A 13,964-nucleotide genomic window follows, 5' to 3' on the forward strand; every position below is an offset into this window, starting at 1 on the left:
GTGAACAGAGCTGTCCAGCAGGTGACAGGTGTGCCCCAGGAGGGGCCTCACCCGGAGCAAATACGACACCTGCAGGCTGTTAGTTCTGACTGTGTGCAGACGGGGCATAATTGCTCCGCTCCTCTCTTGGCCCGGTTCTAAGCACTGCTGAGCCGACAAACGGAGCCATATGCCGGGAGCATGTGGTGCTGCGCATGTGCGTGCGTGGGCCTGGATTCCCTGGCATGCAGGAGCGGGGCGCTGAGACAGGGCCAGGGGGCAGGCCCTCCCAGCCCTCCCAGCCCGCCCACCCGCCACAGTACCTGGGAGGTTGTTGATATAACCCCCGTCCATCAGCAGGTGTCCATCTTTGGGGTCGCAGAGTGGGGGCATGTAGCCCGACAGCGACATGCTGGCGCGCACATACCTCCACAGGGAGCCTGGGAAGGGTCCAGCGGGTCACGGGAGGGGAAGGAGCCCTCATGCCCAAGGTGAGTTCCCACCCTAGGCCCTTGGCTCAGAGTCCTGCATGCATGGCCTCCGGTTGAGGGCACCAGGCCCGGCCAGATGAGGGACTTGGAGGCCAGAGGGCCAGGCCAGCTCTGGATCTCCCCATATCCCACTGTGCCACCGCCTTTTGCCAGCCCCGCTGCCTGACTCACACCCCCAACCAGACACAGTTCACGTGGCTCCCAGACACTCTGCCCTGGAAGAGGGCCCTCAGTGGCCCAGCCATGGTCGGCTCTCTCCTCTGGGGCCTGTCCAGCAGTCCCAAGTGCTGACTCAGTCCACACACAGCCGTGACCCAAGTGTGCCCTCGCTCTGCCCCCTCCCCGCAGCTGACCCCCACTCCGTGCGTACCCTCCAGCCTCTGGGTCCACGGCAGAGTCATCTCTGTTCAGATCTCCCTCAGCCTCCTCCCTCCTTTGGGTGACCCTGGGGCTTCCCTCTGCCTGGCCTGGACCTGGCCCCTTAATGCCCCTCCCCTGAGCTGCTCTGCCCCAGGCGGGGAGCCTGCAGTCTGGGAGCTGTGCTCACCATCGGTGTGGACCCGCATGGCGGAGGCCGTGATGTCCGTGGTGATGGTGAAGTAGGGGACCCACAGGTCCTGTGAGGGAAGCGGGGCTCAGAGGGGCTGCCCCACCATAGCCAGCCCTCCACCCTATGGGCCCAGGGCACCCAGACCCAGGCAGGAGGAGGCTGTGGGCCCTGCTGGGGCTCCAGGCGGTCCTTGTGGGGGCACCTCAATCTGCTTGTCCTGGAAGACACTGCAGAGGCTGCTGTTGAAGCCGGCCCCCGAGAACACGGAGGTGATGGGGTAGGTCAGGTCCAGCATGGTCTTCACCACTGATGTCATATCCTGAGCGGGGGAGCACGTATGAGACCCCTGCAGAGCAGGAGGGCCCACACCCCAACCTGCAGGCACAGGCAGGAGGCCACCCTGCGTCATCCAGCCAAGAGCCTGCATCAGGAGAAGGGAGCAGGGACAAGGCCACCCAGGAAGCATCCTGGGGGGCCTGGAGCGGAAGGATGTGGCTGGAGTGTCAGGGCCTGGAGGTCCCATGGGAACAGCAGCTGGCCCCCCGCAGGCCTGCTCAGTGGGGACAGTGAAGGCACACTGGCACGAGGCCACGGTGGAATGAAGGCCAAGCCCCAGCAAGCCGGGGAGGGCAGCGTGGACTCTCAGTGGCCCTGGTCCTGGACGGGCCTCATCCCTGCCCAGAACCAGAGGGTCCCACAGAGCAGAGCCTGGCAGATCCCACAACCAGGCCACCACGCCCACATGTCAGGGCCCAGGTCCGTGCAGACAGGAGGAGCCAGCAGATGGCCCGGGAGGGCTCCATCCCACATGCCCCACAGGGCAGCCCCTCCGTCCAGCACACACGCACGATGCGGGGACGTTAGGCCCAAAGCTGCCTGGCTAGTCCCACACCCGTGACAGACTAGCAGAGTAAGGAAGGGAGAGGGCTGCCCGGCCTGTGACCCGAACCCTGCTGAGGCTGGAGCACTGCCCCTGCGGCCACTGCTCTCCTGGGCTGTCCTGAGTGACAAGCCAGCAGCCTGTGGCCCCCGGGACAGCTCACTTCAGGGAACAGGACAGACAGCCTGCTCTGAGACCTGCGCAGAGGATGACCAGTCTCCTTTTCTGTTTGAAAGGAAATTGCAAACATTTTCGATCCCACTCATGGTTTCACCCAGGGCTCCATTCTGTTCCACAAAAACAAGTAGAGCCCAAGAAGGGCAGACTGCAGCCTGCCCTCCCACACGCAGCCCCTCTGCTCCGTCTGGGTTCCCAGAGCCTGGGCTGTACCGGCGTCCCTTCATCACGCGGCCATTGTACTAACGATGTGTATTTCATACTTTCCGTGTCCCTGACGCTCTGGCCTTTGGGGTCTTATACACCCGGGAGAGTCACAGCCCAGGACTCACCCAACCCATCCAGTGTCCACCCCGACCACCTCTCTCTAACCCACACACCAAGCCCAAGTCACCCGGGGAAAGGTACCAGACAACGGGGGACAGCCCCGATGCCCCCAGACCTGCCAGAATTATTTGAATGGGTGGCCCTTAAGCTGTGTACCCTGCCCTGCCTCGCCCTTCCCACAGAGACCCCAATAAGGGCCCTGACCTATGCCTCCCCCTGCCTCCCAACTGACACGGGTGCCCTGGGGGCCCTGTGGGGAAGGCATGCCTCTCCGTGCGGAGAACTGTGGGTCCATTAACCTCTCCTCAGCCCCCTTTATAAATTAAGACACCAGACACCAGCCAGAGCCAACCCCCAACACGGATGAGCTTCCTGCCTCTGTATTCTCACTCCAACCTACAAGCCTCGCTCCAAGGCCAGAGCCCCACAGAGCCACACGCAGGGGCCATGGGTCCCCTGCCCTCCTTCCACCCACAGCACTGCAGGGATGGCGCGGAGGTCCTCACCTCAGCCCACTGTTTGGCCCGGATCCGTATCTGGCTGTAGTTCCGCTCCTCGGAGTACAGGGCCCCCATGAAGGCCCCAATGGACGTCCCTCCGACCATGTCCACAGGGATGCCGCACTCTGTCAAGGCCCGGATGACACCAACCTGGGCACAGCCTCTATGCCCCAGGAGCACAGAGCAAGAAGTCAGTGCCCCACCGTGCCCGCTGGGACCCCAGAGAGGGTCATCCCATTCCACCCCTGCACTCAGTGCCCGAGTCCTGTGTGGGTCACAGAGAAATGGGCAGAGACGCTGACTCAAAGGGGCTGCCGACCCCCTTTAGGTGCCTCTCTGGTGTCCTGAGAGGCAGCCAGCTCTCAGCCTCCTCCACCCCTCCGAGTCTGAGAGGTCATGACCCTGAATGGGCTTTGAACGGAACTAGGCAGGGTGGGGAAGGCAAGTGGATGCCCCTGGAAGGGGTGCTGGTACACTTCCCAGGGCCATACCCACGGGACACATCCAGGGCCACATCCAGGGCCGGGTGAGCAGGACCCAGATGAGCCCTGCCCGGACAGGAAGGCCAGCGTCGGGCTGAGACTATCCTTACCAGTTTTCACACGTGGCGTCCACCACTCAACCAGAAATAGTGTCATGTGAGAAAAGACTGTGTGGTCGCAGCAGGAGGAAGGAAGGACAGACAGTGGGAGCGGACGGAGCAATACCCAAGAGACAGGTTAGCAAGCGTTAGAACTGATGACCAATGTCAGCCTCAGGCTCAAAAAGCACCCTCAACTCTGAGTGTGAATCAGAAGAAAGCTGTCCCTACATCACTGAAAACCCAAGGCGGGAAAAACTAAACCCACTGCCTCCAGGGCCGACGCACCCCGCCCGCTCGGCCAGCTGCGGAGACCGCGGACTTCCCCTCCAGCCTTCATGCCGTCACCCGCTGGCCCGCAAGGTGGGGAAAGAAAGAACAGTTCAAATCAAACAGAATAAACGTAAGGAAATAAGAGATTGGCGCAGAAATGAATGGCCCAGAAAAAGAGAGGGTCCTCAAAGCTGAAAGTCAGTGCTTTGAAAGGATGGATTTGGTTGATACCTCCTGGTAAGGCTGATCCAGAAAAAGAAAAAGAGGGAGAGAGACTTGGGGGGGGGTCCTTAATAATTAGTATCAGGACTGAGAAAGGAGGGGGCCTCTGTACAGATGCTTCAGGTAAGAAGTAAGAACCCAGTGTGAACCTCATGCCTGAAGCAGGGAAATTCAGATAAAACAGACACGTCCCTAGAAAAATACAACTTACCAAGCCTGTGCAAGAAATAGAAAATCTGAACAGTGCTGTAACTATCAAAATAACAGAATCTTTAATTTTCAAATCCTCACAAAACTTCGCGCCCAGATGGTCTTACTAGTGAATTGTACAGGCAGCAAACAAGTGGACCTACATTTCAGGACAGGATGGGTGTGGCCCATAAGCTCTGACTCGGGGGTCTGGTGACACAGAAACAGGCCGCACACCACAAGCAAACAAGTCCCTCCCAAGAAGGCAGGCGAGTTGCTCCTTTAAAATCACACGGTGTGATTCGCCTCGTTAACAGAATAAAGGAACAGTCACACAATCATCCCAGCAGGCCTGTGGAAGCAACCACTTGAGACGAAAACGAAGCACAGACGGAAAAGCCCTCAGGCCGCGAAGGGCGTCTGCAGACCCAGAGCCCCGCTCGCACTTGACCGCCAAACTGAGGGCACGGCGGGGTCTGCACTCCGCCCAGCGGCTCAGGTGAGAGGGAACCAAAGGCATTCGTGGATTTTGGAAAGAGAGGAAATAGCTTCTTTATTCTCAAAAGGCATAACCGTATACGTCAAAGTGCAAAAAAGCTACCACAAAAGCTACTAGGAGAAGTGAATTTAGCAAGGCTGTAAGATGCGACATCAGTTTACAGATACCATTTTTACATACCGGCAACAAAGAATTTGACATGAAATTTAAAGGATGCCATTTACAATAGCAAAAAATCCCACAAAATACTTAGCTGATTCTCAGATTTACATGGAAACGCAAAGGACCTGGGGTAGGACCTCGGATAGCTAAAACAGTTTAAAGAAAAATAATCTGAAGGAATTACAGCACCTGGAGATTTATGAGAAGATGTCCTGTAAAGTTAGAGTAATCGAGACAGCGCGATGGCGCCGCCGGGACAGAAGGCGCATCACAGGGACACGGGGCAGGTGCAGCTCCCCTCTACGCAGCTGCCTGGGGCTTGGCCCAGACCCTCAGCAGCTCCACAGGGAAGGGAAAGTCTTCAGCGAGGTTACCATGTGGGAGAAAAGCCACCTCAGCTCTCACCTCACATCACGCACGGAAAGCAACTTCAGGCGGATCACAGACCTGCACGTACCAGCTTCTAGAAGAAAATACAGAATACCTTTGTGCCCTCGGACAGGCAAGAGCTCTCAGAACACCAGAAGTAGTGACCATAAAAAACTGGAAAGCCACACTTTATCACAATTAAAACCTGTTCATAAAAAATGCGTTAAGAAATAGGAAAAGAAAGTGAAAGACTGAGAGACAATATTAGTTATGAGTATATCTGGCAAAAGGCCTGTATTCAGACTATTTCAACAACTCCTCTGACAAAACAGTGGACGACAAGCCACCTGTGACAGGAATGTGTTGAACATGCACGCGGCCCAGGGACACGCGGGTCAGCGTCACCACAAGGCACAGCTGCACACCCCGGCGCTGGCTGCAACTTAACCCTCTGATGATACCAAGGGGGACAAGACCATGGGCAGCCCAAACTCTCAGAACTGGGCGGGGGGCGGGTAAAACTGCTCACTACCCCAAGCCAGGTCACTCCACTCCCAGGCATTAGCCCAGGAGAAAAGCACACACGTCCACAAAAAAGACTAGTCCAAGAATGATTATAGCAGTTTTGTGCATAACAACCAAAACCAGAAAACAACCCAAATGTCCATCGACAGGAGGAAGAATAGCAGATCGTGGAGACCACAGAATCCCCTGTAGCAAGGCCACTGATGCAGTCAAGGACACACACACAACCTCACACATGGGGTCGGCGGGACCAAGCCAGACGCAGGCCAGCACAGGGCGGAAAACCTAAGTGAGTAAGAACCTGCGTCACCATCTTTGGAGAAACTCGATACTGCACTAGTGGAACAAGAAAAAACTACAAAAAACCACTCAGACATTAAAAACATTTGAGCAAAAAGATCCAGTAGAAGATACATTCGAGAAAAATCACCTAGAAAGTAGAACAAAAAACAGAGATGGAAAACGTGGGAGAGAAGAGAAAAGATGCCAGGGCAAGACGGTCGTCTGGACGCTGCTCTGGAAGAGAAAGCAGAGGGGAACGCCGCCAGCACGCCCCAGCACTGAAGCACGTCAGTTTCTCAGTTTGAAAGGCCCCCTGGGAACTGCCCGATGGGAGAAGAATGCCACCCGGGCCACCATCAAGTACTTGAGACTCCCCTACAGATGCCAGGAGGAATAGCCTCCCAAGTAAAAACGACCTTGACCTCAACAGCAATCCTGGGAGCTAAAAAGACAATGGAACCACACTCTGAATTCTCTGGGAATATTATTTCCACCTAGAGCTCCACATCCAAACTGTCATTCAAGAATGACAGTAGAATGAGGATATTTTCTGCTAAGCATGGTCTTAAAACTTTTATCTCCCATGCCTCTCTTCTTAGGGATATTTCTAGAGTGTGAAATCTACCAACAAAGAAATATATCAAGAAAGAGGAGGACATGGAATCCAGGAAACAGAGCTGAACACAGGAGAGATACAAGGGCAGTTCCCAGAATCACAGTGAAGGGAGATTCCAAGGCCACATCCGAGCAGCACAACCAGGGAGCATCTAGGAGAAGCAAGAGGAGGCGGGAGGGTGGGGGAGGGGTGGAGAAAGAGAGGGAGGGCAGGATGGGAGGAGGGGCAGAGGGGAGAGAGGGAAGGTTGGGGAGGGGGAGAGGGAGGGCAGGATGGGAGGGGGCAGAGGGGAGAGAAGGAAGGTGGGGGAGCAGAGAGGGAGGGGGCAGAGGGGAGAGAAGGTGGAGGGGGAGAGGGAGGGCAGGATGGGGCGAGAGAAGGGTGGAGGAGGGAGGGTGGGAGAGGGAGGGGAGGGGGAGAGGGAGGGGGGGAGAGGGTGGCCAGCACTGTCTGCAGGGCTGGCACGCAGACACAGCGTGTCAGGAGGCCCTGCTGGAGAAGCAGCACGTGCCAGTGGCCCAGGGGCCACCCTGCGTGCTGGTGGCAGTGCCAGCATCCACCGCGGCGAGGGCGTGAGGGGCTCCGCCCCGTGGGGCACCCCTGGCCCTGCACCCGGCCCTCAGAGGGGTGGGGTCCAGCACAGGTGTGCCCTTCCTGGCGCCGTCCAGTTGACCAGAGGCCCTCGACCCCTCACACCCTCACCACACACAGGCCCCTCCAGTTCTGCTCTACGTGTACATTTCTCTTTCACCAAGGTCAACGGAAGGGTAGCAAGGGTCAGGCTGATCATGTGGGGTGCAAGTTATTTGGGATAAAAGCCCTTTAAGGAACCCACCAGCCCAAAGAGCTAAACAATGCTTCATGAGGTTCTGAGCAGGTCAGATCGTTATTCTATAAGGTGTGTATTAAAATGGAAAGAAACTCACCCAGAGCCCAATGGAAGGACTGGCAAAGGATAAGAACAGAGTTTTCAGAAGAGGAGACAAATGGCTAACGGGCAAACAGACAGTCAGAGTGAGAAGTACATGATCCTCTGCTGCACTGGCCACAGTCCTGCCCTGGCCCTTGGCAGAGTGTAAGAGGCACCGGGCCCTGAGTGCAGAGGGTGCTTGGTCTCCCGGGGCCACAGGGAGGCCTCTTTATCTGCACGTGCATGCACTCACACACACATGTGCACACACATGGGGAGCTGCTCGCTGGAAGGGACAGGACTCACCTTGCTCCCCCTCCCCCAAGCACCAGGGCGATGGCGTTGCCGGTCAGCACCCGTGCCAGGCGGGAAAAGTCCGAGTGCCGGTCTGGGGGCCTCTGGAAGACCCGCTCATACATCTCCACCTAAGAGAGGCCGGCAGACGAGAGGGCTGGGCCGAGTCTGCACACAGCAGACCTGACCAGGCTGGTCACCTCCATCCTGACCCAAAGCTCTCTCCAGGACACCCAGTCGGTCTGATCCTGACCCTGTCAGCACCCTGGTGCCCAGACTTGCCCAGGAGGGCCCGTGGCTGAGCGGATAGCGCAGGCAGCTGGGCCACACACCCCCAGGCCCAGCTGAAACTTGCCAGCCCCCAGTGGAGGATGCTTGGGACATGGATGCCTGGGCACAGACATGGCTGTCAGGATGCTGTCCAATGAGCTGCGGGGCGGGGGGGCTGTGCACCCAGCCTCCAGGGCTGAGGACCCCTAAGGAGGAGGCAGTGCCGACCTGAGGGCTCTCTGAGGCTTCTGCTGAATGTGAGAACCTTAGGCCTCTCTTTCTGGGGTTTTGGCCCCAGTGGCCTCGCCTGTCTGGGGGGCATACAACCACCCTGTGGCCACAGGAACTCCAATGATCAGGCTCAGGAAAGTGTGAGCTCACAGCACAGTGGATGAGTGCCCTTCTCAGAGCCAGCCCAGGGTGGTCGCCGTCACCGGGGCCCAGGCCCTCACCAGCTTGGGCATGCTCCTCCTGGAGAAGACACGGCGCGGGCAGCAGAGGTGCAGGTGGCCCGAGCACCAGCTCCGCATGTTGAGCCACTCGGCGGTGCGGGCGGGCGCCGGCCCCTCCTCCCGGTGCAGCAGGACCAGTTGCTTCTGGGCGCGTGCGGCCGTGCTCTCCAGCATCCGCTCCAGCTGAGGAGAGCAGAGCCCAGTGTCAGGCAGCCCAGGAGCGCCTGCTGACTGGGGCAGGACAGGGCTGAAGGCTAGCGTGGGGCTGTCTACAGAGGTCCCTGGTGTGGGCCGGATGCTGCCTCGTCAACCAGCCCGAAACAGGCTTGGTGAGCGGTGCCTCGGTTCTGTGAACCAGGGATGGCGGGGGGGGGGGGGGGGGGAACCTAAGGAACACACGCTGCGAACTTCTCTTACAGACGCTCCCCTACTGGGGAGCACCACTCCTTGAAGAACAGGAACCCATGAGGAGTGGAGCTGTTGCAGCACCAGGGGCGGAAGCATGTGATGAGGACAGAGTGGTGGGACAGAGGAAAGGGGTGCGAAGTGAAGGGACTATGAGACGCTGACTCCCACCATAATGATGGAGACAAACGACCGACAGTGCAGAGCCAGGGGACACCGGCCCCAGGCCTTGCCCACAATGTCACACACACAAGGAGGAGAGCAACCTGGCCACACCTGGGGAACCTGATTCAGCAGCACTTCCCGTGGTGCCCTGAAGATACCCCTGCACACAGCCTGTCGTGGAGCAACTCCACAGCCTGTTGGCTGAAAACAGGCAGAGGGCAGGGCAGTGACAAACAGGAAACTAAATAGCCATAAAACCAGTGAAACAATATGGATAAAGCTCAAAAGCAGAAATGTTGAGGAAAAAAGGAAATCTCAAACTAACATAAAACAGAATACTACTTATGTAGAATTGAATTCTGTAAATTTACAGTAAAACAGTGCTGTATACACATACAGTAAAAATGTGAAACACGGAGGCCAGGGCGGGGGGACTGGCCGCTTCAGGGTATCTGCCCATCACCAGAGGAAAATACAGAAAAATGTTTTCAGAACGTAGAGAACAGATATCTGGGTGTTTGCTCTTATTATCCATCCCTTCCTGAAGTCTTGAAATATTTCATTCAAAGCAAAAGGGAGAAAGGGGGTCTGAGAAGAGAGTGGCCCCCCCCAGCCAAGACCTGCCCAGCCTGCAGACCATCACCCCACCCACTGCCGCCCCACCCCACCCTGCCCAACGCGTGGCCCCACCCTGTCGCCCCACCAGTCACCCTGCCCACCCCTGCCCCACCCAGCACCTCTCCCCACCCACCTCACGGCCCCACCCACAGACACCTCTCCCACTGCCCCACTCCCTGGGCCCTCCACCCACCAGCCAGCTTACCTCGCCCACCGTGGGCTCCTGCTCACCCAGGCCCACGATGAGGATGCAGTCGGCCTGCCGGATGCATCGCTGGGTCCAGGGCGTTAGCGTGCTGTCCGCCTGATAGAGCACTATCCGGTGGACGTCCTCCTGCTGCCCCAGCCAGCTGGACAGCCGGTACTCATGGACACTGGCAGGCACAGACACGGTGGTGCACGTAAGGCTAGGCTGGGACTGCTGAGAGCAGGGAGCCAGCTGTCCCTACGTGGGGCCCACTTACCTGTCCAGAGCAGCAGAGCCAAGGCGCTGTTTTATGTTGTCACTGGTCAGCAGCAGGATGGGGCCTGAAAAGACAACCACCAATTACAGAACTCTGTGCTGGCAACCCCCTTGGAGGACAAGTGAGCTCCTTCCTTCTCCTGGAAGTCTGCTCTTCTGGAAAGCAATGAGAAGCTTCCAGGAGGAGGAAGTGCATGTGGCCAGAGGTGACATTCCCTCTGGCCCTGAAGGAGACCCTCTGGGCAGGTGAGTCTGCTTGATGCATCAGTGGGAAGGCCGCACCAGGTACAGGGATGGGCAGCCTCTCTGAACCTCAGTCTCCTCCTCTACACATGAAGGGGTCGAATCTCTGCAGCCCTGAGAGGGTGTACGTGTTGGGGCAGGAGAAGCACGGGCTTGTAAAATTCAAGATAATACAATTTCCCAAATCCAGATCAGCCAGGCTGGCTGGATTCCACCCCATCAGCTGTATTCACCAGCCCTCACATTGTGTCTCTGAGATAGCACGCCACCTCCATCGGTGGCTCTTAGAGCCACTGCCCACACAGAGCCTACCGCTCAGCCCAAGGGGCAGCGTCAGAATACATGAGAAGGCCACCAGGGGCTGGGGCTTGGGCGCGCTCAGTCTCAGGAAGGCTGCCTGGCATGCGCTGGCCGCTGGGAGGATGCAGAAGGCCCACTGCGGCAGGAGGCACCTGGAGCCTTCCCCTCCCTAGGGCTTCCTCTCATACCTGCACTTACACCCACGCTTCTCCAGGAGGGTGAGAGGTGAGAAGTCACCGTGCTATATTTTAACTGGCAGCACCTGCTTTCTCAGAGACACACGGAGTAGGGGAGCTTTGCACAGTGGTGGTGCCCACGGTGTGGCTGCTGATGCAGGGGAGCAGCCCCTCTAGGGGTGCTGGGGCAAGGGTCCCACTGGAGGGCTGCTCTCCTGTGCTGGGGGTCGGGCCAGGCCGAGAGGAGCTTCAAGCTCGAGTGGGTCATCCCACCGGGTCTGACGAGAGAGGGAGCCCTCTTGGGGCTGGGACGCCTCCTGTACCTGTGAGCCAGACCACTGCAAGCACTGCAGTGACTTCTCTGCCCCTTGGAAGTCTCGGAAGAGACAGGACAGGTAGGCTGCGTCTGGCTGCAGGAACACTGAGGACCCCAGCCCTGAGGCCCTCAGAGGACCATGGACTGAGCTCTAGCTGGCCCTCGGTGCCTGTCTCCTGCTCTAGGCCCCTCTTCCTGGACTCAGGAGGTTCTGACATGGCCCTCAGGAAAGGGTGGAGCCCCCCAAGGTGGTGCTCTGGGCTCTCAAGGCACAACAACCCTGACATTCAGGAACGTGGTGACCAAGCCCATCCCAGGAGGGGGACATGATGGGCAGGCCCACGGCAGCATGTGGACACAGGATGTCTCCTGGGCATTCATGTCCAGCTCTGCAGGGCATGGCTGCTGTTCCAGGATGGGCCTGGCCTGGCCTGGCCTGGCTGTCACACAGCTTCTTCCCCAAACTCTGGACACCAGAGGAGATGGACTGATGCCCTCAGAGTGCTGGAAGAAAATGGCCGCCAGCCAGATCTTCTCTAAAACCACCCTTCAGAAGCGAAGGCCACCTATACTCCCGACTTTTGGCAAAGGCTGGATTGTAAACTTGAAGGTAAAACCACAAAGATTTTAGAAGAATATTTCATGATTTGGGGGTAGGATGAAATTTCTCCAATAAAGCACAAAAAGCAGTAACAATATAGGAAAAAATTGATGAACTGGTCTATAGTAGAACTAAGTACTTCTGTTTGTCAAAAGACATCATTAAAAGAATAAAAAAGCAAGTCACAGAAGGAAAGAAATCTGCAACACTTGCATCCAAAAAAGGAGCGGATCCAGATTACGCAGCAACAAGGAAAAGGGACCACTCAATTAAAGGGTGGGTGACCTACAGGCACTTACAAGAGAGCGTGTCCCGATGGCCAGTAAACAAACAAACTTACTAGTTGTTGGGAAATGCAAACTAAAGCCCAAATGAGACACCCCTGCACACTCACCAAAACGCACATGCACAGAGAGGAGAGACCCACCGCCCAGCCGCAGGACACACAGCCATCTTGTTCTCCAGGACAGACTACACGTTAGGCCACAAGGCAAGTCTTAACACGCTTTAAAAGACTGAATTCACACAAAGCATCTTTTCTGATCACGATGGTATGAAACTGGAAAATTCACAAATATGTGGAAATTAAACCACACATGCTTAAACAATCAATGGGTTGTAAAAATCACAAAGGAAATGAGAAAATACCTTGAGACAAATGAAAACAAAAACCCAACATTCCTGGAGGGAGGGTGTAGCTCAGTGGTAAGAGCACATGCTTCGCATGCACAATGTGCTGGGTTCAATCCCCAGTGCCTCCATTAAATTAAGTAAATAGGTAAACAAATAAATGAGCAAACCTAATTACCCCCCCAAACAAACAAACAGACAAACAACCCCCCACAACATTCCAGAATGTACTGGACACAGTGAAAGGACCCCTAGGAGGGAGGTTTAGGCTACAAATGCCTCCTTTCAGAAAGAAGATCTCTGATTAACAACCAGCTTTGTACCCTGAGTAGCTGGAAAAAGAATATCAAACTAAACCCAGAGCTGCCAGAAGGGAGGGAGTAGTCAAAGATCAGAACAGAGACAAAACAGAGAACAGAAATACAGAGAAAATCGATGAAGCCAGCAGTTGGCTCTTTGAAGGAATCAACAAAATTGACAAAACTTTAGCTAGAAGAAGAAAGAAAGAAAGAAAGAAAGAAAGAAAGAAAGAAAGAAAGAAAGAAAGAAAGAAAGAAAGAAAGAAAGAAAGAAAGAAAGAAAGAAAGAAAGAAAGAAAGAAAGAAAGAAAGAAAGAAGGAAAGAAGGAAAGAAGGAAAGAAAAGAAAGAAAGAAAGAAAGAAAGAAAGAAAGAAAGAAAGAAAGAAAGAAAGAAAAAAGCCTCAAATTACTAAACTCAGAAATGGCAGTGGGGATATTATCTGCTTTACAGAAATAAAAAGGGACACAAGAAAGCACAAAGAACAACTGCATGTGAACAAGTTGAATCATCTGGACAAATTCCTAGACACACACAACCTACCAAGACTGAATCATGAAGAAACAGAAAATCTGAACAGACCCACAACTAGTAAGGAAGCTGAACCAGTTAAAAACAGAACAAAACAAAAGCAAAAAGCAAAGAAAAGCCCTCGATGCGGGGGCTTCACTGGGGAATTCTACCCATTTTTTTTTAAGTTAACACCAACCCTCCTCAAACTCTTCCAAAATATTGGAGAGGAGAGAACAGGTCCTAAACCCTTCCATGGGGCCAGCAGCACCCAGACACCAAAGCCACGATGGGACCAAGACACCATGGGAACCCACAGACAAGGAGCCTGACGGTGCAGGATCCCTAGCAAAGGAGGAGCTGACCAGACCCAGCAGGGCACTAAAAGGCCACACACCACGGCCAGCTGGGATTTATTCCTGGATGTAAGAATGACTCAGCACATGAATATCGATCAATGTAGCAAAGCACATTAGCAGAACCAAGTGGAGAAATAGGATCCTCTCAACCGATGCAGAAAAAGCACTGACAGAATTCACCATCTTTCTCTGACATAAACGTTCAGCAAACTACCAACAGAAAGAAGCTTCCTCAACACGTGGGGGCCATACATGAAACTGACAGCTAACATCACGTTCAGTGGTGAAGACAAAAAGCACCCCCACCCGGATCAGGAACAAGGCTGGGACGCC

The 13,964-nt window shown here is 55.6% G+C and overlaps 1 protein-coding gene across 11 annotated transcripts in view; it reads right to left on the reverse strand.

Moving 5' to 3' along the window:
* PNPLA7 (patatin like domain 7, lysophospholipase) overlaps positions 1-13,964 on the reverse strand; it is a 57,602-nt gene that overhangs the window by 2,457 nt on the left and 41,181 nt on the right. For all 11 annotated transcript variants that reach the window (XR_012506673.1, XM_074362781.1, XM_074362779.1 and 8 more), the window contains 8 exons: positions 10,200-10,263; positions 9,941-10,109; positions 8,548-8,730; positions 7,838-7,956; positions 2,911-3,067; positions 1,223-1,339; positions 1,018-1,087; positions 303-419 (listed from right to left, as the gene is read on the reverse strand). Coding sequence is in view for 10 of the 11 variants with exons in the window: in XM_074362781.1 (XP_074218882.1) it covers positions 303-419; positions 1,018-1,087; positions 1,223-1,339; positions 2,911-3,067; positions 7,838-7,956; positions 8,548-8,730; positions 9,941-10,109; positions 10,200-10,263 (996 nt within the window). In the remaining variant the exon portion in view is untranslated. The remainder of the gene's footprint in view (positions 1-302; positions 420-1,017; positions 1,088-1,222; positions 1,340-2,910; positions 3,068-7,837; positions 7,957-8,547; positions 8,731-9,940; positions 10,110-10,199; positions 10,264-13,964) is intronic.

The sequence above is a fragment of the Camelus bactrianus genome, chromosome 4 (genome assembly GCF_048773025.1).
Source record: "Camelus bactrianus isolate YW-2024 breed Bactrian camel chromosome 4, ASM4877302v1, whole genome shotgun sequence".
NCBI classification, from domain to species: domain Eukaryota; kingdom Metazoa; phylum Chordata; class Mammalia; order Artiodactyla; family Camelidae; genus Camelus; species Camelus bactrianus.